The sequence below is a fragment of the Hyaena hyaena genome, unplaced genomic scaffold (genome assembly GCF_003009895.1).
Source record: "Hyaena hyaena isolate Hyena2069 unplaced genomic scaffold, ASM300989v1 scaffold_4, whole genome shotgun sequence".
In the NCBI taxonomy this organism is placed as follows: Eukaryota; Metazoa; Chordata; class Mammalia; order Carnivora; family Hyaenidae; genus Hyaena; species Hyaena hyaena.
The window spans coordinates 6,035,579-6,060,670 of NW_024080636.1; the positions used below are offsets into that span (position 1 = coordinate 6,035,579).

The 25,092-nt window shown below is 61.4% G+C and overlaps 1 protein-coding gene across 6 annotated transcripts; it reads left to right on the top strand.

Moving 5' to 3' along the window:
• The first annotated feature begins 3,815 nt into the window (after positions 1-3,815).
• On the top strand, positions 3,816-20,390 carry TRMU (tRNA mitochondrial 2-thiouridylase). 6 transcript variants are annotated; one of them, XM_039237352.1, is made up of 12 exons: positions 3,833-3,921; positions 6,166-6,232; positions 6,653-6,818; positions 9,062-9,168; positions 10,978-11,100; positions 14,246-14,418; positions 15,824-15,877; positions 15,956-16,022; positions 17,301-17,401; positions 18,861-19,005; positions 19,320-19,402; positions 19,890-20,390. In XM_039237352.1, the coding sequence occupies exons 3-12, from the start codon at positions 6,676-6,678 to the stop codon at positions 20,052-20,054; spliced, it is 1,161 nt and encodes a 386-aa protein (XP_039093283.1). In that variant the 5' UTR covers positions 3,833-3,921; positions 6,166-6,232; positions 6,653-6,675; the 3' UTR covers positions 20,055-20,390. The 6 variants fall into 6 exon arrangements, with proteins under 6 accessions (XP_039093266.1, XP_039093306.1, XP_039093275.1 ...); XM_039237359.1 differs by lacking the exon at positions 3,833-3,921 and adding an exon at positions 5,705-5,731; XM_039237335.1 differs by lacking the exon at positions 6,166-6,232 and having other exon boundaries at positions 3,816-3,921.
• Positions 20,391-25,092: the final 4,702 nt, after the last annotated feature.

The following is a 25,092-nucleotide window of genomic DNA, read 5'->3' on the forward strand; positions in this document are numbered from 1 at the left end:
GTGGGGCTTGAACCCACGAACGGTGAGGTCATGGCTGAGCTGAAACCAAGAGTCAGATGCTTAACTGACTAAACTACCTGGGCACCCTTCCCCAAGTGATTTTCAAAAGTAAGTATGAAGAAATACTGGGGTTTAAAAAATTTAATTGTTTATTGTTGAGAGAGAGAGAGAGAGACCTGGGGGAGGAGGGCCAGAGAGAGAGGGAGACACAGAATCCGAAACAGGCTTCAGGCTCTGAGCTGTCAGCACAGAGCCTGATGCAGGGCTCGAACCCACAAGCTGTGAGATCATCACCTGAGCCGAAGTCAGACGCTTAACCGACTGAGCCACCCAGGTGCCCCAAAGAAACACTGGTTAAATGCAGACCGCAGGCCCCACCGCCCAGTCGGGGACAGGAGTAGCAATCTGAGCTTTCAGTGTACACTCGGGCGATGCAGGCACCCTGGGTGGCATGGGCCACACCTGATAAGAGGCTGTTGTGGGGAGGGGAGCAGCCAGGACGGAGGGGGAGGTGAGAGAGGTGAGGAGGTGCTCGTCTGAGCACCGAGGCTGTGCTAAAGTTGGAGCTCCTGGGTGGAGGCAGGGCAGGGGCCAAGGGCCACCAGAAAGCGTGTTCCATGCCTGAAGCCCTTCTACTATTTTCTAACGACCAGAGGGCCTGGAAGCCACTGGTGTGCATAGAGGCCTCCTGTTCTGCGGGAACTTCTCAGTCTTAGTTCAGCGGCCTCACTGCAGACGGTAGTACGTGGACCTGCTTTTTGGGCGTCCAGGTCTGCAGGGCTGAGCGCAGAGCCGGGGAGCGGGGCCACGCTTGGAGCTCTTTCTGGTTAACGGTTAGCGCCGGGAACGGGAAGGCGACTCTGTGGTGTCTGCAGAGGGGAGGTGGACTCGCGACGAGCTGGGCCGCACCTGCAGGTGGAAGCTTCTCGGTTAAAGGTTGGGCTGCTCGGAAGTGAGAGTGCCTTGCCGCAGCCGTCTGAATACGCCGCGGTGAGACTCAGAGCGCCGCACTTTGCTGTACGAACACCCCCTCCTGCTGGTGGGAGCAGGGCGCCTGCAGGACCCGGCGACCCCCCCCCCCTCCGTGGATCCTGTGCCTGCGGGCAGCGAGAACTCTATGGTCCCACGGGTGTCTGAGGTCTGCTGTGGCCCCTCGATTCACAGGGGAAAACCCCATACCTGGAACTGACTTGATTCCTTCACATGCTGTTTTTTTAGAAGTTTTATGTATTTAATTTTAATTAATCTCTACACAAACCCGAGATCAAGAGTCACACGCGCCACGGGCTTTGCCAGCCCGGCGCCCCCCATGTTCATGGAGACGCCCCAGGGATGCAGCGGGGAGCAGAGTTCGGGCACCCCTACCTAGTGGGGGAGGGAGGGACGTTAAAACTCTCAGCTAACATAAGGTCACCTAGTGGGGATCTGGGCACCCCCCCCAAAGCCAGGGATGGGCTGAGCCTTTGGCCCTCGCCCCGCTCCCTGGCTCCCCTCATCCAGGGCCCCTCCCCTCAGGCTGCCTCAGGAGTGGCCAGGCTCTTGGGGCCCAGGGGCGCCATCCAATCCACAAGTGTCCCCACGCAGGACAGAAGTAACAGGGTTTTAATCCTCGGATCGGCGGGAGCCGGCAGCACCTCCCGCCCCACGGGCGTCATCCTTTTTCCTTCCTGGCTTGATCTCCCGGTCTTGCTGAAGCCGCTGTCTGGCAAGCGTTCCCCAGGCTCTTTTCCCCCTCCCGCTGCCGGGACCTAAGGCGCCCTGTCACACAGGGGCCTCCACAGGTGCTCCTCGCACAGCAGGGTGAGGACCTTGGCTGCCACTAGAGGGCCACCCTGCCGGGTTTAAGAGGCCCAACTTCACGCACTAATGTGGATTGTTAATTTTCTGGTGCAAGTCTCTGAAATCTAATCTTCCATCGCTCTTAGCGCGTGGCACTTAGGTCATTGTCCTTCCCATCGCTGAACCACCCAAAGTCGCTGAAATACCTGGTCTTTAACTGAAGAGCAGCAGAGAATGCTGCAAATCTATCACATTTCAGCCGCTGTGTGCAGCAGGCCTGGACCCAAACGGCCACACCCAGGAAGGGCGTGGACCCCTAGACTGAGCCCAAACACCCCGTGGTTCGGCCATGGCCACAGACTCCACTGAGGGTTCACCCCCAAATTTGCCGAAGGCCAGGTGGCCAAATCCTGCGTTTACTCGTCTCTTCTGGGAAGTGCGAGATGAAACAGATACTCTCATTGGAGGTTTGGTTGGATGACACCCTCTTCTTCAGAAAAAGCAGTCATTCTTGTTTCCCCGAGGGGCCCGGTGACCTGTGAGCTCACCCTGTGCCTGCTCTTGGCGCTGGTGGCCATGACTTTCCAACTGGCAGTTCTCGGCTTCTTCATTTCTCTCTACCTCAGGGCAGTCCTGGCCTCAGGACATTGGCTTGCCTTAATAATCATTCCAGTTTAAACACTTGTGCCCACTGTAAACCGGTTAAGAAACTATTAAAAAACTAGTGCAATTCTAACCTGAGGCTTCGGTGTGTGTGAGTGTTATGGGCTATTTACTTTGCATTCGCTGTGGCATTTTCAGACCAAGGTTCGAGTTCTACATAAAATCAATATAGAGGACTGCACTATGTTAGGATGAAAAAAACCAAACAGAAAATAATAAAGTACGTGGCACATTGCAAAAATTAAAAACCGTTTAGAGAAGCATTCTTTTTTTTAATTTTCTATCTTTTTACATTTATTTATTTTTGAGAGACAGAGACAGGCAGAGCACAAGTGGGGGAGGGTCAGAGAGAGAGGAAGACACAGAATCAGAAGCAGCGCCAGGCTCCGAGCTGTCAGCACAGAGCCCGACGCGGGGCTCGAACCCCCGAACCATGAGATCATGACCTGAGCCGAAGTCGAACGCTCAACCGACTGAGCCCCCCAGGCGCCCCGAGAGTAGCGTTCTTTATTCTTATTCGTGTAGGTAGGGGTGTCCTCTGCGCCACCTTGTAAAGTGTGACGCTGGGTTTGACGCGAATAAAGTTGAGAGTCGCTGATTTCCAGAACGCCCGTATTTTGCTCGTGCCCCAGCCTCTGCTGCCAGCCCGCGGCCCGGCCGGTGGCCCGCCTGGCGCCCCGCTCGGACCGCGTCTTCACTCCCGCCTCCCCGCCGGCGGGCCCCGCGCCGTCCACGCTTCCTACCTGGCGTCCGCCTCTGCCTCCCCCACCCCTCCCGCCTTCCCGCCGTCTTCCTTCGGGCGCGGCGAGGGTCCCGGCTGAGTGCCTGCCGTCTGTCCCCCGCCCGGCTGCCCTCCCTCGGCGCAGCGGCGTCTCCCCAGGCACCTGACACGCCGGGGCCGACCGCGCAGCCGCTCCCCCGCGGGAACGCACACATCCGGTCCTCCCGCAGCCATTCTCGAAGCGAGGCTAGAAGGTTCTACCTGCAAGTACACCTCTTCCCCAGGTGGCCGAGCTCGTCCCTTGCACAGGGCGCCCAGGAGCAGCTTTCTGGTTCCGGGGTGGTCACTCGCCCCGCTGCCGAGACGCTCCGTCTCGTCGAGTCCAGCGCGTCACGGCCCGCACGCGCGCCCCCGGCCCGCCAGCAGGTGCGCACGGAGGCGGACGCCAGCCCCGCCCCGGAGCCCCTCACGCAGCCGCAGCAGCGAGCCCGAGCCGGGGTGCGCGCGCAGGGGGCGTGGGCGGGGCCTCGGGAGCGGAAGCCCGCGCACGGGAGGAACGTCGCGCGCGCGGACACCCGTTTCCGGCCGGGCCGCGTCTGTGACGCCACGGCGGGGGAGGGACTTCCGGCGTGGCGCGGAAGCGGTGGCCGCTGTTGGGGAGGTTGGTGGCGCGCGGATGCAGGCGGCGCGGCACGTCGTGTGCGCCCTGTCCGGCGGGGTGGACAGCGCCGTGGCCGCGCTGCTACTGAGGCGGAGAGGTGAGCGACCGGTCCTCGGAGACCCCACCTCCGTGCCCCTCACACTCCACGGGGTGGTCGGGGGAGCGCGACCGCCTGGGCGCTGCCCCCCCCATCCCGGTTACCGACTCAGTGGAAGGGACCCCGACCCTGGGGGCCGCGCTTCTCCCCGGCTCCGGAGCTCTGTGTCCAGAGTGACGGCGGCGGGGACGGTGCTGACCGTGGGAGGCCGTAGGCGGCCCCGAACGAGCTGACCCTCGCGGGGCCAGGGGACGCGTCGGACAGCCCCTTGTCCTCGCGGTACCGACCCGGTCTCTGGGCAGCGCGTGCGCCGAGATGCCGGCGGATCGTCCGTGCTCGCCGGGCACTGCGCTACAGCCTTTCCTCCGGGTGCTGGCGGCGCTTGCTGCCGTCTAGAGTTTGCCCGCGGTCGGGAGCCGAGATGAGCCGAATTCCCCATCTGTGTGTTCCTTCCCCTTGTGAGCCCTCAGCCACTTGGCGACATTCATGCTGTGAGCTCTTTCTTTCTGGGCACTTGGAATGCAGGGGTGAATGAGGGGTTCCTGACCCCAGACCCCTTAGTTAAGCTCCCCTTGTCTGTGACATGGCGATAACCCCGACCTCACTGGCTTAGTGGAAGTACTTAACACACGCAGAGGCTCTCCCCGGTGCCCAGCACATAACAGGCGTTCAGAAGACAGTAGTGGTTATCAGCACATGCTAGTAAGTGTAGGTTTTGTGAAAGTCATAGTAATAGGTTCTAAATAGAAACATCTCTTAACTTGAGAACTGGGAGATCAGAGCATCACAGAGGGTGATGGTGTTTGAGGCGAGGCTTGAGGAAGGAAGAGTAGGATTTCACTAAGCAGAGGATCGGGGCATGAAGTACGGAGGAAAGTGCTTCCGGCAGAGTCTGCAGCCGGAGCAGAAGGTCAGAGGCGTGGAGGTGTTGGCTGGGTCTGGCCAGACGGAGGTGGGAGGAGAGGAGGGCAGAGAAGCATGTAGGGCCCTGATTATGGAAGCTGTTATTTTAGGGACTTTAGACTAGGTTGCACAGAAGATGCAGAGCCCTTGAAGGTCCCCGGTGACGTGTGACATGTTTTGAGTGACATGGATGACTAGCCAGGGCAGACTAAATGTACGATTTTGTTCTTCAGGAAGGAGACTCCCCCCTGCCCGTCCCAGCACCTCCCCTTCCAGGATCCAGACTGTGTCACTTCCTCATGCAGCCTTACCTGGGGTTTTCTCCTTAGTGGGGGAAGCCGGCAGACTTGGCAGAGGAAGAGCGCGGTCCCCTCCTGGCATCAAGGGCTTTCCTGGTCTTGTCGGAGGCCCTGTCCAGTGTCCCTGGGAAGCTCAGGACAGGCAGGCGCGGAGGTCCCATCCTAGAGTGCCTGAGCCCCGTGCCCCTGTTAGTGAGTCCTGCCTCCGTGAGAAGAATGAGCAGACAGATGACGTTGGAGATGACTGGATTTTTAAAGCTGTGCACGGAGTTCTCTCCATTCCACAAGCACTTTTTTAGCTCCTGTGCTGTGCTGGGCGCTGCTGGGCGCTGCTGGGCGCTGGGACAGAAGTGCTGAATGAGGCACAGTCCCGGCCCTTTGAAGAGCTCCGTGCTTCGGAGACGTGCAGAAGGGGGCCGGCTGGAACACACCCAGCGGAGCCCAGTGTGGTATGAGCTGTAAGGGGAGTCGGGGGCGCCTGGGGGGCTCAGCGGGTTGAGCATCTGACTTCGGCTCAGGTCCTGATCTCACGGTTCACAGGTTCCAGCCCCCCGTCAGGCTCTGTGCTGACAGCTCAGAGCCTGGAGCCTGCTTGGGATTCCATGCTTGTGAGTGTATCTGCCCCTCCCCTCCTTGTGCTCTCCCCCTTTCTCAAAAATAAATATTTAAAAAAAGAAAAGAGAGAGAGAGAGAAGGGAGTCAGGTGCTCTGGGAAGCAGAGTGGGGAGGGCCGGACTAACTGCTGGGTGGGGGTGGTCTTGCCATGTGTCCCTTACTTTTGCCAAAGCTTTGTCATCTAGTCTCTGTTCTTTGGAATCTGTGTTCTGGCTTTTGTTACAGTTGAGGCGCCCATAAGGAAACATTCCTCCTGCACGGGAGGCACCTGGGTAGTTCACTGAGATGGTGTTGATCTTTCCTGTATTTGGTTGGGGGTTTTGTTACAATAGAAAAGGGGGGGAAATGGGTCATAAAATACATGGTTAGTACAGCCTTTATAATAAAATAGCCTAAATTTTAATCGTCTTCTCGTCTGATGACTTAGAGTCGAAGTCTTAGGTGATCATTGGAAACACGCTTGGGACTTAGTTTCTGTCTCTGATAACTGAACGGTGGGTCTGCCTGCTCTGAAAGATGCTGAGCTTCTGCTCTTTGACTCCGCGCCCCTTTGCCAGCCTCCCCTGGTGCCGGGCGTCGTGCTGACGTGGGGCGGGGAGGGGGATGCAGATGAAAACGCACGGTCTTGCTCACCTCGGGGTGGGGGTGGGGGGGCGCGGGCGGACAGTTCCAGTCCAGCCGTGGTGGAGGCCTTTACAGAGCACTGTGGGGGCGGGGCGGGCATGTTGGCCAGGCAGGCCCGGGGTCTTGCACGAAGATGTGAGTCACTCTGAAGGCCTTGGAGCCAAGCAGGCGTCTCCGGGGGAAGCAACGGGCGCGGGAGGGGCCCCCCGGGAACTGCCGGAGCGCAGAGCCCGCTGCCGTCTGGCCCAGCGCTGACGCAGGACCCCGCTGTGTGCCTCCCCCTTCCCCAGGCTACCAGGTGACGGGCGTGTTCATGAAGAACTGGGACTTGCTGGACGAACACGGGGTGTGCACTGCCGACAGAGACTGCGAGGATGCGTACCGGGTGTGCCGGATCCTGGACATCCCGTTCCGGCAGGTGTCCTACGTGAAGGAGTACTGGAACGGCGTGTTCAGGTGAGCGCCGCCTACAGACGCGGCAGGCTCCGGGCCCTCCTCCCGGGAAGGCGTGGCCCTCCGGCCCGACTGGCGCTGTGCAGCCGGTGCTGTTGGTGGTGGTGCCGGAGGCCGCGGGGGAGGCCCCAGCCACCCCCAGGGCTCTTGTTAGAGGCCATGCCCGGGGCCCGGACACCCTATTACTTCTTTTTATAAAAAAAATTTTTTAATGTTTTATTTATTTCTGAGAGAGAGAGACCGCGTGAGCAGGGGAGGGTCAGAGAGAGAGGGAGACACAGAATGTGAAGCAGCTCCAGGCTCTGAGCTGTCAGCATGGAGCCCGATGCGGGGCTTGAACCCACGAACAGTGAGATCACGACCTGAGCCGAAGTTGGATGCTCAACCGACTGAGCCCCCAGGAGCCCCTCTGGCTCTTACTTCTGTGTCATGCCGCCTGCCTGAAGTCCCTCTAATGCCCCCGTGAGCTGACTTGGGGGAGGGAGCTGAGGCCGAGGTCTTCCCCGAGAGGGGCTGCTCGGCGATTCCTGTGCTCTTCAGTGACCAGGGGCTTCTGGGTAAAAGAACCAGGTGACCCGCTCTGTGCGTATTGAAAATACGAAACGCACACATGAAGACTTTAAAAATCTAATAGGGGCGCCTGGCAGCCTCAGTCAGACGAGCACACGGCCCTCCATCTCGCGGTCATGACGCTGGGCCCCACATGGGGTGCAGAGATCACGCACATAAATAAAACTTAATGAAAATCTTGCAGTCCCAGCAGTGACTGGGCAGTGCCGCATCTGGGGATGTAGAGGTAGCACCCTGTGGCGCAGAGATCTCTGAATCCTGTTCAAGGCCCCCTTGGCCTTCAGGGGTCAGCGTGCAGATGTCCTTGCTGCTTGCCGTCTCCGCCGCGGGGGCAGGGAAGGGCTTCTCCCCCTCCCGGAACAGGCTGTGCTCACTGGTTCTTGTTGATGCCACTGGCCTGTCTTCTGTTACAGCGCGTGGTGAACGGCTGGCACGGCTTTCAGAAACCAGTGTAAACGTTTAGCCTCTTTAACATTCACTCGATGCTTGTTACATAGAAAACGTTCTGGGGACCGTGGACATAAGACTAAAGCACAGGTTCTACCTTAACTAGTTTTCAGTTTAATAAAACTCTTGACAACCTTGGGGGCGCCTGGATGGGTCAGTCTGTTAAGCGTCTGACTCTTGATCTCAGCTCAGGTCATAGTCTCACAGTTTGTGGGTTCAAACCCCATGTTGGGCTCTATGCCGAGAGCGCAGAGCCTGCTTAGGATTCTCTCTCATCTCTCTGTGTGTCTCCTCTGCTTGCGCCTACTCTCTCTCAAAATAAACATTAAAAAAAACCCTCGACAAATGTCTAACAATTAAGACATTGAAATATGGAGCAATGCAAGTTTTAGCCGTTCCTGAGTGGGTCACGGGCGGGAGGAGCGCAGTTTGGCATCGCCTCCTGAGGTTGAAGGTGCAGGTGTGACTGTGACCTTGTGCAGGTTTTTAGTCTGTCTACTCGGTCAGCGTTATTGTCTGTCATCGTCGTGGGTCAGGGAGGAGCGACATGAGCCCAAATGCCCGCAGTACAACCTTTAACTGAGTGCACATACAGATAGAACCCTCCAGAAGTGAGGACCTAAGATGGAAAGCTCTTGCTGAGCCTTCTGCCCCATGCGGTCAGCCAGCCGGTTAGAGCCGGAGTCCCGCTGGTTGGCGAGCCGCTGCCCGGGCCGCATGGAGCCCTCCGCAGGGGCACGGCAGCCACGGTGGAGAAGTGTCTATTGGCAGGTTTGCCCCGCGCCCTGGGTCTCCAGGCTGATGGTGGAATAGCTAATAGAGCCCCGGGTTGCAGCCCTGGCTGATTGCGTTCCCCCTCTGTCGCCAGCATGTTCTTCGCTCAAGCCTCCCTTTGATGGCGAAGCCAAGGGAGGCTGGAGCCAAGAGAGTCACTCCCGTCCCATCCAGCGTGCCCTGTGAGCCTCTGGAGGGGGGGGTGACAGAATGGCTGCCAAGCTGTAGTGGCAGCTGATAGCCTTTCTGTCCAGGTTTATTCGTTATAGATTCAGATGAAAAGTGCTGTGGCTTTAAATGAATGTTTGATGTAAATACCGAAGCTCCCCTGTGTTACAGAAAGTTACAGCTTTGGGAAGCGGAGGAGAAGCTAAGTTAAGCAAGTGATCTAACAGAGTGATGTTTTTGAGGAACGTTTTGCACTTAGAAATGAAAGTCTTTTTCTTCTCTTCCAGTGACTTTTTAAGTGAATATGAGAAAGGAAGGACTCCCAATCCTGACATAGTTTGCAACAAGCATATCAAATTCAGCTGTTTTTTCCATTATGCTGTGGACAATCTTGGTGAGTAGTTTCATTGTTGCCATTTAATCTTTGGAAAGTCAGAAGGTTTTCAGAGGTAGAAGACAGCTCCTCGTAAAGTCTCATCTTCCAGAAGGAAAGGGAGCAGTGAAAACGATAATATCCTGTATCTCACTGAGTAAGAGAGAACTCTCTGGCAATATGCACTGACAGAGTTGCAGGGAGGAGAGCCCGCGTCTTCACTGCGGACCGCGAGGGGGTGAGGAGTGTGCTGTCGATCCAGGAGCCCGGACTTGAGGATGTCCTGAGGAAACACAGGGTCACCGGGGAAGGGCTGAGAGCTGAGGCCCAGTCTGCTCGGAGCCGCGCAGGTTCCGGGCGTGACAATGGTCAGCGGAATCTTCCCGAGCTGGAGCTTAGCAAGGCCAGCGTTTGGTTTCTTGCTGGTCCTCCTTTCTGCTAGTCTTGCTGAGGCTTTCTCTGGCTTTCTGCTCTGCCCCGAGAACAGGTCTGGGTCTGTACCTCATTCCGGGTCTCTGTTTCTCTGGATTTGAAGCCACGTTTTGGTGTTTTGTTGTAAAAGCCCATCGAGGGAGCCTGCGTGGCTCAGTCGAGCGTCTGACTTTTCATCTCTGCGCAGGTCATGATCCCGGGGTCATGGGATCGAGCCCCGCATAAGGTTCCGTTTGGAGTCTGAGGCTGCTTGGGAACCCCCCCCCCACCCCCCGTCCCTGCCCGGCATGCCCACGCGCTCATTCTCAAACAAAAGACCCATCAAGGCCCTGCTGCCTGTAGACAGCTGACCTAAAGATCGTGTCTGTTCTGGTAGTTCCCCTTCCTCATTTCCGTCTGCCCCCTGGGGAGCCCCTCTGCCTCTGCGTGAGCCTCCCCCATGCTGACCTGCTTGCTCGGGCCACCTGTGGGGTCTGCCGCTGTGAGGCCCACGTCTCGCTCCTGAGTCCTGCCCTTGCTGGGGCTCCTCATTCCGGCCCCTCCGTTCGTTCTGTCCTGTGCGGCTCACCCTGCCATGTCCGCCACGTGCCAAGACATGTTGTCGTGACGGTCATGGGCCAGTGGCCCAGTGGTCGCTGGACTGCTGGCCTCTCTGTCCTGTCAGTGCTGCATAGTGACTGGCGGGTTGGTGGCCCAGAGCAGGCTTGCAGATCGAGTGTACAAGTGACCGCAGCTGAGGGGACAGCAGAGCATTGGTTCCCAGGCCATGATGATGCCTGCAAAACAGACTTCAAAAGTCTGGATCGATTTGAGTGACTAATGTGAGACATGAACGACGCAGAGATAAATGCAGATTTGCTAACCGGGCTCAACGATCAATTCTCGTAGGCGACTGGGTGCAGATCTGGGGCCCCCGCCGCCTGGAGCGGCCGGGGAGCCTGCAGGCTGGTGTCCGCCGCCCGCCCACGGCCTGAGCTCACCTGGTGGTCCGGTGTCAGGAAGGAAAGGCATCTGCCATGCCCCGCCCCAGTGGGCCACGTCCGGGGGGCTGACATTTAGCTCCGGTTTATTCCGGCAGGGAGGGACAGGTTCCTGGATTGTGCGTTGACTTTGATTTTGAGTGTGTGGAGACAGGCATCTGGTGTGTGATTGCTGTGGGCTCTTAAAGATTCTTAAAGCTGCACTGAAGCCTTGTAGCCGGTTGGTGTCAGTGTAAATGCAGAGTTAAAGGTGAGCCTCCCTCCCCTGGACCGACCTCAGTCGGGACGCGGACCCTCTGCAGACCGTCCAGTCCGAGGCCTGGCGTCTGCGGGCGTCATTAAGGTCCCCAGGCCCGAGGAGGCCACGGCCGGCCACTGCACGTCTGAGGTTTGACCTTGTGCTTTTAAAACCTCACAGGAGCAGATGCAGTCGCCACGGGTCACTATGCCAGAACGTCGCTGGAAGATGAGGAAGTCTTTCAGCAGAAGCACATTAAGAGGCCAGAAGGGCTTTTCAGAAACCGATTTGAAGTTAGAAATCGTAAGTGTACACGCCCAGGTCAGCCCCGAAGTAGCTGCGCACAGAGGGAAAAGTCTTGGGCAGGGGCAGGCGAGCCCTCCAGGTCTCTGTGTTCCGGACTAGCTTGCAGCTTTCTTGTTTTGAAAAAGAACGGTTACCAAGAGGGCTGTGCTCTTGGAGCCCGGGAGTGGGCAGCCTGGGCACCCACCGGCTGGAGCCTGCATCTGTGCTGGACGGCCCAGGTCTGCACACTGGGTGCCAGTGGTTTGAGGGTCCCCGTGATATTGGAGGAGGTATCTGGTAGCCGACATGCTCACAGGCCCTGTCCCTTACCGTCAGGTTCTCGAGGGCTTGAGACTGAGGTGCGGATTCAGTGTGGCGCAGGGGCCTGGTGCTCAGGCGGCAGAAAGTCCCCGTACAGAGATTATGTGTGCACATCAGTGTGTCCGTGTTAGAGGGAGCACGGTTCCACCTTTCTAGAAAAACGCCCAACTGCTGGCTTGCCCTGGTGTACGTCTATGCATAGGAAAGAGGAATTCACGTCACTGCAATGAGAGGCAGAACGGGGCCCAAAGCCGTGTCTGAGGGAGAAGTTTCCATCGTTGTGGGAGTGCTAAAGAGCTGGCATCTCTGTGCATGTAGCCTGGGGACCGCCTGGCTCACGGCGCCTTCCCCTTCCCCCTTCCCCCCCAAGCCCGGCTGTCATGGGCCAGCGTTCCATGTGGCTCTTTTTAGAGCGGAGGTGGATGCTCTTGCCCCATTTCACAGATGAGGAAACTGAGGCTTGGATGAAGTCATTTGGCCAGGGTGCCTCTGGTGGTACTGTGGTCGGGTCCCCTCCCTAAGGAAAGAAAGAAAAACCTCAAGGCAGCCTGGCTCTATGCGTACGTGATAACATTCCTCGTGACCTTGTAACATGAGACCACTTAATCAGACTGCATGTTTGCGTGTTACCACGTATGGGGGACAGAGAAGGAAAAATACATAAAAAACCGCCCCGTGGCCTTCGGGGCTCAGATCTTTGGGCACAAACCCAGCTGCGCGGGGCCGGCAGGAATGAAGTTGCTTCCTGGAAAGGAAAGCTTCAGGGCCGCGACTCTTGTGTGCGAGAGCCTGCCCCGGAGAGCGGATCTCAGCCCGGGTCTGCCCGGCATGTCCTCCGTGGCTCTGCGCCTGGCCGGGTTTCCTCGGCCTCCCTCCCGGCTGCCCCACAACCGCTCTTCCAGAAGCCTCTGCGTCGGGAAGAACGTACACCTGCCACTTGGGAACACCATGGCGGGCTTCACCAAGTGAATACGGATTTTAGGGTCCTGAGTGCATGAAGGATTTGATTCCACGGGGAGCAGGCCCGCTTGCTTCTCTCCTAGAGAACTGGGTGCCTTCCAGAGCTGTCCGGACCCTTCTGCTGGCCACACGCACTCTGAAACTTGTGATTGCGTTGAGCTCTGTTTTGTCAAGTAATTTTAATGCGTAGTTGTCGTAATAACATAACATTGTCTTTGATTTTAGCGTGTTTTTTAGGCGCTAGAGCTTTTTATTTGATTCCTATTTAGTTGCCCCGGAGACCTGGGATAGTGCCTCTGGCCTGGGCCCCTGGGGGCAGCGCGCACAGGGCACCCAGAGCGAGTGTGCACACACCCGGAGCCGGCCTTGGGTCCGGTCCTCCCCCTGCCCCGCCCCGTGCAGAGCGGGGGGCGCCGCCTGCCAGCCACGGCCCGGGTTGTGAGGTCGTGTCCAGAAGGTTCCTGGCACGAGCAGATCCTCCCAGATACTCCTTCCCGCCGTTTACGATCATCGGCTTTCTTTTTTAAAAATCCTAGGTTTTGAGGTTGTTTTAAAAAACTCCGAACTGTGAGGAAACGCCAGTTGCTCCCAGGGTCCTGGGGCTTTTAGGTAAATGCTGCTTGACCGGGTTTCGTTTTGAAACAAGGAGCATTAGGCAGATGAGTGTGCCTGCCGACGGCTGGCTGGCTGAGCTCCGTTTTGCGTTTTAGCTGACTCTGTTGCTTTGCACGTGGAAAATTGTGGACTAGGGCCCAGGCGGCTGCTGGTTTCCAGCCCTGCCACTCGGCACCCGCACCGTTGCGTTGAGCCTCTTCAGTGATCCCAACCTCAGTTTCCCCATCTGTGAAATGGGGAGAGTCCAGCCTCTCACAACTGAAGTGAGAATCCTGTTTGAGGTCATGGGTGAGCATGACCTCCGCAGAGCGCATGCTCCTCACGGGACTGGGCCAGGCCGACAGGCGCACGCGTGTTCTCAGGGTGATGGGCGGCCTCGGCACCACATGCTGGGGGCCTGCGTGGCTTTTCCCATCGGTCCCTGAACCTCAGAGCGGGAACCTGACGGTCACAGCTGTGGAAGCGCTGGCGCTGGGCCGCCGCCTCTGACCCGGGGTCCCCGGGGCACTGGCCGGGCATCTGGGCAACTCTGAACGGGAACCGCTGAGCTGAGAAAGGGAGTGTGTTCTAGGGCACCGCTGCTGGCCTGGGGCCCAGGGGCGGCCGGGCGTGGCGCGGGGGCGGCCTAGGGACCCAACAGCTGACCCCACCTCGGGGCTGCCCGGGGGGGGCCCGTCACCCACTTCCCTCCCACACGGCTGCGTTTTAGATGCTTTCTCTCAATACTTAATGTCTTCACATGGTGTTTCAGCTTTAAAATACCCTCATCTAACGTGTGAACAAGAATAAACTTCCTTATCATCTAAAATCTATCTTCCCTGTACTTTTTTTTTTTATGTTTATTTTTGAGAGCGAGAGCGAGAGAGAGGGAAGCGCGCGTGCACAAGCAGGGGAGGGGCAGAGAGAGAGGGACACACAGACTCTGAAACAGGATCCAGGCTCCGAGCTGTGAGCACAGAACCCAGTTGGCGCTTGAACCCACGAGCCGTGAGATCATGACCTGAGCCGAAGTCGGACGCTTAGCCGACTGAGCCCCCCAGGCGCCCCATTCCTGTGTCGTTTTAATGGTAGATGAATTAGGAGGGAGACTTTTCTCCCCTTAACCTCAGTGATTGTTGGGTTTTTTTCTTTGTACTAGTCTGTTTTTGAGTATTGGATTTTGCTTCTGACAGGTCGGGGGTTATCTAAGTAGAGAGAAAGACGTCATTCAGAGCAAAGTACCATTATTTTTATTTCTGCGACATGTTTTGTTCTTTGCTTTTGGCAGCGGTAAAACTTCTGCAAGCAGCTGACAGCTTTAAAGACCAGACCTTCTTTCTCAGCCAGGTTTCCCAGGATGCCCTGAGGAGAAGCCTCTTCCCTCTGGGGGGATTAACGAAAGATTTTGTCAAGAAAATAGCAGCAGAGAATAGACTTCAGCACGTGCTTCAGAAGAAAGAGGTAGGGCCCAGGGGGCTGGGCTCATGTCGCCCTCTCCGCGGTCTGGGGCGAGGCAGGGCCCTGTGGTCACCGCGCCGCGTCCTGCCCAGGCTCGAACGTTGGGAGAGAGCCGGGGTCGTGTGCTGGGAGGCGGCATGAGCGTTGAGAAGGCCGCTGAGACGGGACTTCCTCCCCCCGGCCGTGCCCTCCGCGGGGCCCTGGGCTGGGCCGCTTTCACAGCCGTGGTGGCTTGTCGGGGTCTCTAGGCCCAGCCTGCGGGGGGAGGACGGCGCAGCGGGGACCAGGCCCCGAGACGCCGCGGGCCCGAGGGCGCTGTGCTGCGGGCCTGTGAGGGCGGGTGAGGAGCACATGCGGTCTTTGTTCCTGCTTCGTGGGGCTCAGATGACAGGAGACGGACACAAACCAAACCGTCGTGAGATTAGACGACACCTGCGTGGGAAATGAGGGGCTCCCGTGCGAGGACTTGCTCACACCAGTGGGCTCCAACTCGATCGGGCTCGACCCAGGGTCGGGCTCCAAGGAGTTAACGTTTAACCTGAGACCTCAGGATGAATAGGATTTAGTGTCACAGAGGGGGCTGGGGGGAGGCAGTCCCAGTGGCGGGAAGAGCAGGTGCAAGGGCCCCGCGGCAGGAAAGAGCCTGTGCGTTGGAGTGAAGGTGAGGCGGGCGCAGGGGAGGCTCAGTGCGGGGACGGTGCGCTTGGGCTCACCACACCACGCCCAGGGCCAGGAATGAGCGTGGCCGTGCTTCTCGTCAGCGAGTCGTCCCCAGGGACGACACCCTTGACCCATCCCTCTAGCCACCATCTCCTTTCCTCTGTTCACCTGCTCGGTTTCGGGGCGTGGCTCTGCGGTGGGAGCGGGGGGGGGGGCAGGGGGGGCGCCGCAGAGACGCACCGCGGAGAACAGGCCCGAAAGCCGTGGTGGGACGGAGCGGCCGCGGGACGCGTCTTCTGTGCAGGAGGAAGCCGCCTGGAGGGCGCCCTCCCTTCCTCGGACTCTCCCGCGAGGCTCCAGCTTCTGGCCCAGCCCCTCTGCTTCCTGGTCCTGCTCCGGCCCCCGTGTCCCCCGTGGCTCCGGACGGTGACTGTTGTTCGCTGTCCTGGGGCAGCTGCAGTGCAGGGGCCACACCCGGCCGGGCGGACGTGATGCAGCCTCGCTTAGCTCACAGGGTTTAAGGTCGGGGGCCTTACACGGACGCTGGGGGCTAAGAGGTTCCGTGGGCCCCTTGGGGTCAGTTGGCGGGTGTGACTGGCGTCCGTGGGTGCTGGCGCGGCGCCCGGAGGTGGGCTGAGGCTCAGGGCGGGCGGGGAGGCCCGGCCTCGTTCTCCCGGCCTGGCTGGGCCTCGTACGGACGCCTGCTGCCTGTCTGGTCGCCTCACGCCCGGCCCTCCTTTCGTTCCAGAGCATGGGCATCTGTTTCGTGGGCAAAAGAAATTTTGAGAACTTCATCCTTCAGGTGAGTGCTCTCTGCTGCGTGAGGGGCCGTTTCTGCCCTGGACTTGCCCCCGTTACTCAGGAACTGCTTGTTTTTCAGTATCTGCAGCCTCGGCCTGGTAAATTTATTTCCATAGAAGACAATAGAGTTCTGGGAATGCATAAAGGTGAGACACCGCCTCTGGCCGCCCTTGGCCCTAATCTTGAGTCCGGGGGAGTTTCGGGGGGGTGGGGGGGAGATTCAGACGTGAAGCCTGTAATTCCTTCCACATCTGCCCATGAGTCAGAGAAGCCTGCGGGGTGGGGGTCGCGGGTGAGCGAGGGAGCGTGGTGGCGGCCGTGACCCGGAGGCGCTGGCAGCTAAGAGAGGGGTGCATCCGCTCGAAAGCCTTCGCTCCCCAGTTACGGGCTCTGGCCGCGCACACGCAGTTACCTTCTCTCCGTGTGCAGAGAAAGCATTGGAACACAGAATCCCACCCTGACTGACGCAGAAGTGCGGTCGCTTGATCCCAGAGCGTGAGCTTCTGGGTGTAGACCGAGGAGGAGGCAGGGTCAGAGGTGTCCGCGTACGGTAGCGGTGCTGCCCGTGGGCTGCCGCTTGCTCATGCGCAGACATTTGTAGGGGGCACTGTGAGCTTGCACAGAGCTGGTGTGGGGGGGCTGCGGCCGACTAATGGGGCTCCAGCATTCACAGCCCAGTGCGGGGTAGGCGTCGGGTTGGTGGTGGGTCTGTGCCCTTGGCTGCCCGGAGAAGCCCGCGGGCCCAGGTGGTCAGGTAGCTCCTGACCGGGAACGTGCCTGACCTGCTGCAGGGACAAGGGCTGGCGCTCAGACCCGGCCACAGGCTCGCTTGGTTCTTTGGAATCCCCCCCACCCCAGTTTGGGTTGATGGCTTCACTTTTCTGTTGGGGGTGGGCTTGGCCATCCCTTGCTCCTGGGGAGCCAGGCAGAGACGGGAGGAGGTGACAGCGCTGCTGGGGACAGGGCTGCAGGGTGCTGCCAGCCCGTGTCCAGCAGCGTGACTCAGGGCACTGTGAGCCCCTCTGGAGGGAGGGCGGGGGTGGCGGCTTGGCCCTCTGGTCTGGTGATGTTTCCCTGTGGGGGCGGGGGAGCACACAGAGCAGTCGGGGGGCCGGATGCCAGGGCCCCCGTGCGGCTCGTGCATCAGAGGGGCTGCTCCCACTGCAAGGAGGGGTCGTGGGTCCCGATGACGCCCGGGTCACCTTCTGAAGGACTTTCCTGCTGCTCGTGGTTCAGGTGGCCCCTTCCGGGGCTGCGAGGTCCAGCGTCGCCCAGTCCTGGGCCCAGAACTGGACACGCTCGGCCGGGTGGCCCACGGGGCCTCCTGACTGCCGCCCCCTGCCCTGCCCTCCCCTTCTGGTTGGGAGGGGCGCGCTGTTCGAGGGGCGCTGGTGCCAGGCCCCTGAGAAGCGGTCCCTCCGCAGGCTGGTTCCTGTACACTTTGGGCCAGAGAGCTAACATCGGCGGCCTGCGCGAGCCCTGGTACGTGGTGGAGAAGGACGGCGCCAAGGGCGACGTGTTTGTGGTGAGTGGGCCCGGCCGCGGAGGCAGGTGACGGAGGTCTGTTTCCGGCAGAGCGCGCAGTGTTTGCGACCAGTGTTTGCGACCGGAGCGGCCCCGCAGAGCGGCAGGGATGGACGGACCGCCGTGCCTCTCCTCTGCGCCCTCCGGGGACTGTCCCCAGGTGCCAGAGGGTTTTGTTTAGGGTACTTACTAGGGTCTTGCCGTCCGTCGGTCGCTCAGGCGGTCATGACGTCAGCCGCTGTGCGTAGATGTGGTCTTCCTGAGTTTTACGAAAGCGGCCGGGGGCCCCACAGGGAGGAGGTAGCGTCAGTGCTTGGGACGGGGCCTGCCCGGGCTCCGGCAAGTCACTGCTGAACCGACGCAAGTGGCGGAGTCAGGACCAGACCAGTCTGTGTGCTGCTGCGGGGCCCCGAACTCCCGCGACCCTCCGTCCCCGGGCGCTAGAGCAGGGCTTCACAAAGGGGGTGAGTCTGCCCTGCGCCCCAGGACACTCGGCAGCGTCCCCTGGTGGGTGGAGAGGAGGCAGGGGCGCTGCTTCCATCCTGCAGGCGAGCCCCGCCCCCTGACAGGGACCCTGCCCAGAGAGCGGGTGCCATCTCGTGCTGTCACACCGCTGGGGGACCTTCTCCTAGACCCCAGCGAGAGGCCAGTCAGCCTCGCTCACGATTCTGGGTGTCTCCTTCCCAGAAGAGCTGTGGGCATGGAAATGGGGACAGGGGTTGGGCTCATGTATGAATCAAAGTGGTTCTAGAGGAAAACGTCAGTGGTTTCTTCTGCTTTGAGAAAAACTGGTAGGGTCATCACCTGACGTTTGTCCCCATGTGGCTGCCCGTGCCTGGTGGTTAGGGACAGGTGCCCCAGGGGCAGATGGCCCCAGCACAGCCCCCGGGAGCCTGCCCTGTCCCTTCTTTCCGCAGCCACTTGGTGTTCGACGGGCTTCCCGAGGTGACCTTTTTTTCGTTTTTAACTTCTTTAGTGTTTGTTCGTTTCTTGAGAGAGAGAGGGAGCAGGAGAGTTAGAGAGAGGGAGACACAGAATCGGAAGCAGCCTCCAGGCTCCAAGCTGTCAGCACAGAGCACGACATAGGGCTTGAACCCACAGGCTGTGAGATCATGACCTAAGCCGAAGTCGGACGCTTAACCAGCTGAGCGCCCCTGAGGTGACCTTTTTGAAAGACACGCCAGCAGCGTGGCGGGCCCGTGCCCCGGGCAGGGGATGGTGGACAGTGAGGCTTGAACTTGCAGGCCGAGTGCTGAGTGTGGTCGGCTGCTCGCCGAGTGTGACCGTGAGGAGATGCGCTGCCTCCTGGGCCTTCGTTTCCTCCCTTCCGGAATGGGGACAGAAAGCTGCGGGACAGTCTCGGGAGCATCCGTGGCAGACACTGCAGTTACCGGCAGGCAGGTTGGGCGGCCCGTCTGCCCAGGGCTTCGGGGTCCTGACCTGCGCGTCCCGTTCCGCAGGCTCCCCGCACGGACCACCCGGCTCTGTACCGGGACCTGCTGCGGACCAGCCGCGTGCACTGGATCGCAGAGGAGCCGCCCGCCGCCCTGGTCCGGGACAAGATGATGGAGTGCCACTTCCGCTTCCGCCACCAGATGGCGCTAGGTGACTGAGCGGGAGGGTCCCTTCAACAGAGGAGTCCAGTTTAGGGCAGTGGCTGCGAGACCTGCGGCCAGACCGTCCCCCACTGTCAGGCTGGGTGACGAGGGGGCGGGGGAGAGGGGGCAGCTTGGCCTCCCCTGCCTGTGAAGCGGGGAGGGCCTCCGGCTGTGGCGGGCCGGCCAGCAGGTGGCGCTGTGCACCCGTGGGCCCCTCGCCCCAGCTGCTTGGTGCTCCTCGCTCCCCGGGGTGTGTGGCCTGGGGCCGGCCGCACGTGGGGAGGCCGGTGCCCCCTCCAAGGCCCCGTCTCTCGTACACAGTGCCCTGCGTGCTGACCCTCAATCAAGACGGCACCGTGTGGGTGACGGCCGTGAAGGCTGTGCGGGCCCTGGCCACGGGCCAGGTGAGTGGGGGACGCCCGGCCTCGCGTGGTGCCGCAGAGGGAGGAGGGGGAGCCCAGCTGCAGGGCAGGACGGGGCCTCACGTGACCAAGCCTGAGCGGAGGGGAGTGGGGTGGAGCGGGGGGCCTGGGCTTTGGGACCCACCAGGCCAAGAGGGCTCTGGCCGGTGGGCTTCGTGCTCCGGAAGTGCTCCACTCTTCCTGGCGGGGCGGGGGCTGACGTGCAGGGTGGGTGTCGGTGCGCAGGGTGGACGCCACGGCCAGCCCCGTGCCCAGCAGGCCCCCCCCCCAGGCAAGACAGCAGTGACGCCTGCTCCTGCTTGGCCACCCAGGGGGCCCAGCTGCCCTGTCTTGGTCCCTGGGGGCTGGGACAGAAAGCCCCAGGGGCAATGCTTTGCCCCTCCCCCCCTTCTTCCCCCACACTGCTGGCTCCTTGTGGGCGCCTGGTACCAGCTCCCACTGCGGGTGACACAGGCCCTTTCCTTTTTAGTTCGCCGTCTTCTACAAAGGGGACGAGTGTCTGGGCAGCGGGAAAATCCTGCGCTTGGGGCCGTCTGCCTACGTCCTCCAGAAGGGCAAGAGCGAGTCCAGGGTGGCCACCGAGGGCCCCAGCGATGGCGCAGGCAGTGGCCCGGGGTCGGGTCCGACGCTCTGAAGGAGGCGGGCGCTGCTGGTGAGCGCTAGAGGCGGACACGGGGGAACAGCCTGGAGGTGGGCAGCGGGGGGGGGGGCCCGGCGGGGTGTGCCGCCCCAGCGCCGTCTGGGGGGGCCAAGGTTCCAGAAAGCCTCCAGAGCCCAGGAGAGCCCCGAAGGGCCTGCCCCGTCTTCTCCAAGTTGGTGCTCTGGCCCGAAGGACTTGCTGGGTGTGTCCCAAGTACCCCACTTGGAGAGTTGCTCTTTCGTCCCCCACGAAAGTGTCCCAGCTGCAGGCACGCAGGGGACCTGCGGACGAGGCGGCGGGGTCGGCAGCCAATAAAACGTCTGGGATGCAGATTCTGACGGGGTCTCCTGGGGGTTGGAAGCCTCGGGTGCCGACGGGCAGGTGACGGCTCAGGCTGGGTGCCGGCTCAGGCTGGGTGCCGGCGGCCTCCCGCCCCCCCCAGCCCTCCCTCAGCTGTGGCGGGTGACGGGCTGGAGCCGAGTCCCCGCCTGCGAAGGCGCATTCGGCGCATGTGAGGGGCCGAGGCCCGGGGCCCCCACCCCCGCTCACAGCTCCGCGCCTTGGCTGCAGTCACAGGGAAGGCCCCAGGGGGCCCTGGCCGCATGTGCCCGTGTGTCTCAGTCCGTCGGGGCTGCTGGCGCCGGTCACCTCAGGTGGGGCAGCTTGCAGACAAGGGATGTTTGCCCCTCGCAGTTGTGGAGACCGGAAGTCCGAGGTCAGGGTACCGGCGGGGTCGGCCGAGCTTCCCCCGTCCTCACGAAGCCAGAGGGTGAGGGGTCCGTCTGGGGCTTCTTACAGGAGCCCTAATCCCGTTTGCAGGCCCCCCCTCCCCAAGTGACCCGAGTGCCTTCCGAAGGCCTTTCCCCGGAACACCGTGACGCTGGGGACGAGGGTTTCGCCGTCCCTGTTGCAGGGGACACAGCCCGTGGCATAGGCACGCGCGTGTGCCGTGGCGTGAGGGCGGCGCAGGCCAGGCCCAGGACTGCTGGGCAGGGGAGAACGAGGAACCTCAGAGCCAGCTGTGCTGAGCGGGGACAGGCACGCCTGGCCCGGGGGCATGTTGGTCCTGGGGCGACCACCACCTGCTCCCTGCTCTGCGCGCAGTAAGGGCCCCGCTGGGCAGCAGCCCCGGGCCTTGGGGGCGGGAAGTGCGGAGAGGCTGTGCCCGCGGCCGTGGGAGTTGTTGTCAGATGGGCGGGCAGGAGACTGTGTCCAGGCCCCACCGCCTCCCGCTTGCCTGCCCTGCCGAGGGGGGCTGGGCACGGGCAGCGCCCCCTCCTGGCTCCCGGTGGTTTGCCCCAAGGGCTCAGCCCCCCTGCTCTGCTGAGGACAGAGCCTGGCCTTCCTTCTCTCACTGGCCTCAGACCCAGCAGAGTCTTGGTGCTTTAAGCCAGGGGCTAGAAGTGTGGTTCCCTGTCTTCTCTGGATAGAAGGTTCTAGACCAGAGCTAGCATAGCTCTCCAGGCATGGTGCTGCTGGAGAAGCACCTCGGAAGGTTGTCACGTGGCCCCTGCCCTTCAGGGCCTCTAGTGGTGACAGGACTAGCCCTGGGTCTCGGTGCCAGGGGTCCAAGCCCCCCTCCCCCCCGAGGCAGATCACAGGCCCCAGAGGGCTACCGTGAGAGGCGGGCTTCCTTCTGCACGGGAGGGAGACCAGGTGGGCCGTGGCTGGGGTAAGGAGGCCGGCAGGGACAGGGGTTAGATCTACGCAGTCAGATGTCGGGGTTCGGGAGGGGGAGGAACGACTAAGACCTGTGTGTAGACGGCGTCCAGCTGCCCTTGGGTCCCCCCGTGCGTCAGGACAGTGCTGCAGAGCAGAGCGGCCGCCGTTCCGCGCAGCCGGAAAGGGAGGCCTGGACCAGGCACCACTCGGCACCTGCCTCGGCCTCGGCGTGGGGGCTTCACTTGCAGGGGGGTCGGCCTCAGGCCTGACCCCACGTCCCTGCCAGCCTGGGGTAAAGGGCACACAGTGCGCTGGGCCCCGTGGCTGGCTTAGTGCGACGCAGTGTGGGGGTGATAGCCTGCGGTGTTGGGGGGCTTTAAGGCCAAGCTGCTGAGTGGGGCTGAGGGCAAGGGGCCAGTCCCCCTTCCCAGAGGTAGGACCAGAGGCCCCTTCAGTGATGGTCAAGGTGCTGGGACCGTGGCCAGAGCAAAGTTTTCACTCCACACCATCTGACAGGGGAAGCGGCACTGTCCAAAGAGCTGAAACCCCCCACTGTCCCCCCTCCTTAGACCAGCCCCCGCCTCGGTCTGCCTTCTCCCCACCCTTAGCCCCACGCCCCCCACCGCCAGGTTGCCACCCCGCAGGAGGCTCCTGGGGCCGCAAGGGGGGAGTGGGCCTGCCCCGAGGTGTCTGGGAGCCATCCTGTGATCCAGGTCAAGGAGCGCATCCCGGGAGGTGGGGCTTGGCCTCAGCTAGGAGGGGACCACAGCTCGCGGCCCTTGCCACTCCGCGCTAGGACTGGCTGGCCGCGGGGACAAGGGACTGGCAGTGGAGGCGGAACTGAAACCCCACCCTTGCTCTGGCCACTCGGAGGGCCGAACGCGGCCCCCCTGGGCCCACGTTTCCCGATTCACTGCCCTGCTGGCTGGGCGTGGTGCCCGCGAGCCCAGCTGTAAGCCGCGGCCCCGCCTGGGAAGGCTCCGCCGCGCCCACCCAACCCCGGGTAAGGGCAGGGGAAGGGGAGGAAGGGCAGCAGGGAGGAAGGGCAGCTGGGTGGAGGTGCCCCCGGCACAGGCCTCCAGGGGAGGGGCTGCCCGAGCCACCGGCACAGTGCCCCCCAGTGGCGGGCCGCCGCCAGTGCAGAAAGGTGGGGGGCGGGGCACAGGCCCAGGGCCACCTTCCAGCTGGCAGTCTGCCCCCCCTCTGCTGCCCTCCGTGTGCCCTTGAGGCCAGGGGCCTACTGGAAGGCCACCTTGTGCATCACCTCCAGATTCAGCAGCAGCTGTCAGCCAGGGGGCGCCTTCGGGCCAAGTTCATGAGCTGGGACACTGGCCTCTCCCACTGCCCTGTCCACGCACCAGAGGGCCGGCAGACTCGGGTCATATCCCCCCAGGTGACCTGCAGAAGACCGTGGTAGGCCAGAGGGGTGGGGGCTGAGAAGTAGGACAGTTGTTCCCCCTGCCCCCCTTTCCCTAATGGGCACCCCCACTGCCGGGCCGTCACTCCCCCACCTGCACCGACCCTGAGGGAAAGGCCCCGGCTGGGCCTCTGCACACGGTGAGAGCTACGTGTAAAGATACCAGGAGACCAGCTCATGCACACTTGTCAGGAGAATGGGCAGAAAGTTCCAGTATAGCTCCTTCCCCCCGACCCCCCCAGCTTGTCCTCAGCATCCTGTCCGCACTCCCCTCCCCAGCTGCCTCAGGAAGAGGGGGCAGGGCGGTGGAGACCAGCACAGCAGAAGCACATGTTCAAAAATCTTAATTTATTGCAGACTCTTGTGTTGTAATTCCAGTGTTCTGAACATTAATAAATAGACATTTGTTAAAAAAAAAATCTCCAGTGTGTCCTCTTAAAAAGTCTTAAGTCACAAAAATAGGTTTACAATTTTTCCTGTCTTAAAACTCGACCATTGTTTTTTGGTAACAATTCTGATCAAATCAAAAACCACCCCAAAGGGCAGGGCCCGAGTCGCAGAAGAGGCCGTGATGGTGTGAAGGTGGGTGTGAGGACTCGAGAGCGTCGTCAAAACTTCCCTCGGCTCAGGAAGCGTCTCGTCAGTGGTGAACACCTGCGGAGACCATCACCTTCCGTCTGCAAACACTCGTGTTAAGGCACGTGGTTCGTTCCAGCACGTGGGCACGGGGCGGTTTCACAGCTGTGAGGCGCGCGGCCGTGGCCCCGTCTCGCGCACGCTGTGCCCGGTGTGAGCCGCGCCCCGCTTTCCGGCAGTGCCGCGGTGCAGCTCCCGGCGGCTCGCTGGATTTTCAGCCCGGCTCGTGGCTGCCCAGGTTTGGAAGCAGCTGTGCTAATAATTTATTTGGGCGCCTGATTTGAAGAACAAAGGAAACGAATAAAACGTGTCTGAGTGGTTCTGGGCCCCGTTCCACAGCCCTCGGGCCGCCCTGTGCCAACTGCCCACAGCGGGACGGCCCCAGCCGGTCCCGGGCAGGAGCTTCCAAAAACCAGCCTGGTAACCATTGACAAGCGTGGCTGTGGCTTTGTCCCTGTGCACAATTGGCCGTCTGACGCAAAATGGAGTAAGTGGTGGGGCCCTGGCGGTGGGGCCCTGGCGGTGGGGCCCTGGCGGTGGGGCCCAGCTGCCCGCAGAGCCTCAGAGTCTAAAAGCGCTGGAGAACTGGCACGAAGCAGGGGGGGTGTCCTGGAGGGCCGCACACCGTGTGAACCGGGAACGTGTGAACGCGGGGAGATCCCACCGGGGACAGGAGCAGAGGAACAGAAGTCTCCACCCGCAGGAGCTCACGGCCTGGGAGGGGGCCGGGGGGGCGCCTGCCTGAGTGGCGCCCGGTCCCAGGCTGCCCTGTCTCGGAGTCACCACCGTCGAGGCAGCTGGGAGCTGAGGGCAAACATCTCGACAACAAACGTGCCGTGAATGCAAGCGGCTGCGGGTACCGCCCACAGTCCTCACTCGCTGGCCGCACGCAGCAGCCGCGGCCTCTGTTCAAAGACCGCGTGGCTCCCGGCGCACTTGCCACCTGCGATCTGCGGGGACACCAGCGGCCCCGACGCACGCCAGACTCGGTACAGCTGCGCCGTCTTCCTTGAGTAAGACCGCGACCGCTCCCCAGGTCTGTCCGCATCAGTGGGCAGTACAGACGCAAAGCGCACAAGGGCTGCTGCCTTGTCAGTTCCATTCAAACACGTGGAAGCATCTACGCCTTTCCAACAAAGGAAAGTCATTTGCTTTAAGACGAGGGATGTCTTTGCAAAGGGCCATCGAGGCCGCTGGCCAGGGAGGCGCCCGCAGGGCCGGCGGACCCTAGTTTTCAGCCTCTGCCTGGCACCCCCAGGCCGGGCGGCTCCTCCCCCTCCAGACCGGCTCGGGCCCTGCCAGCTCTCGTCCCGGGCC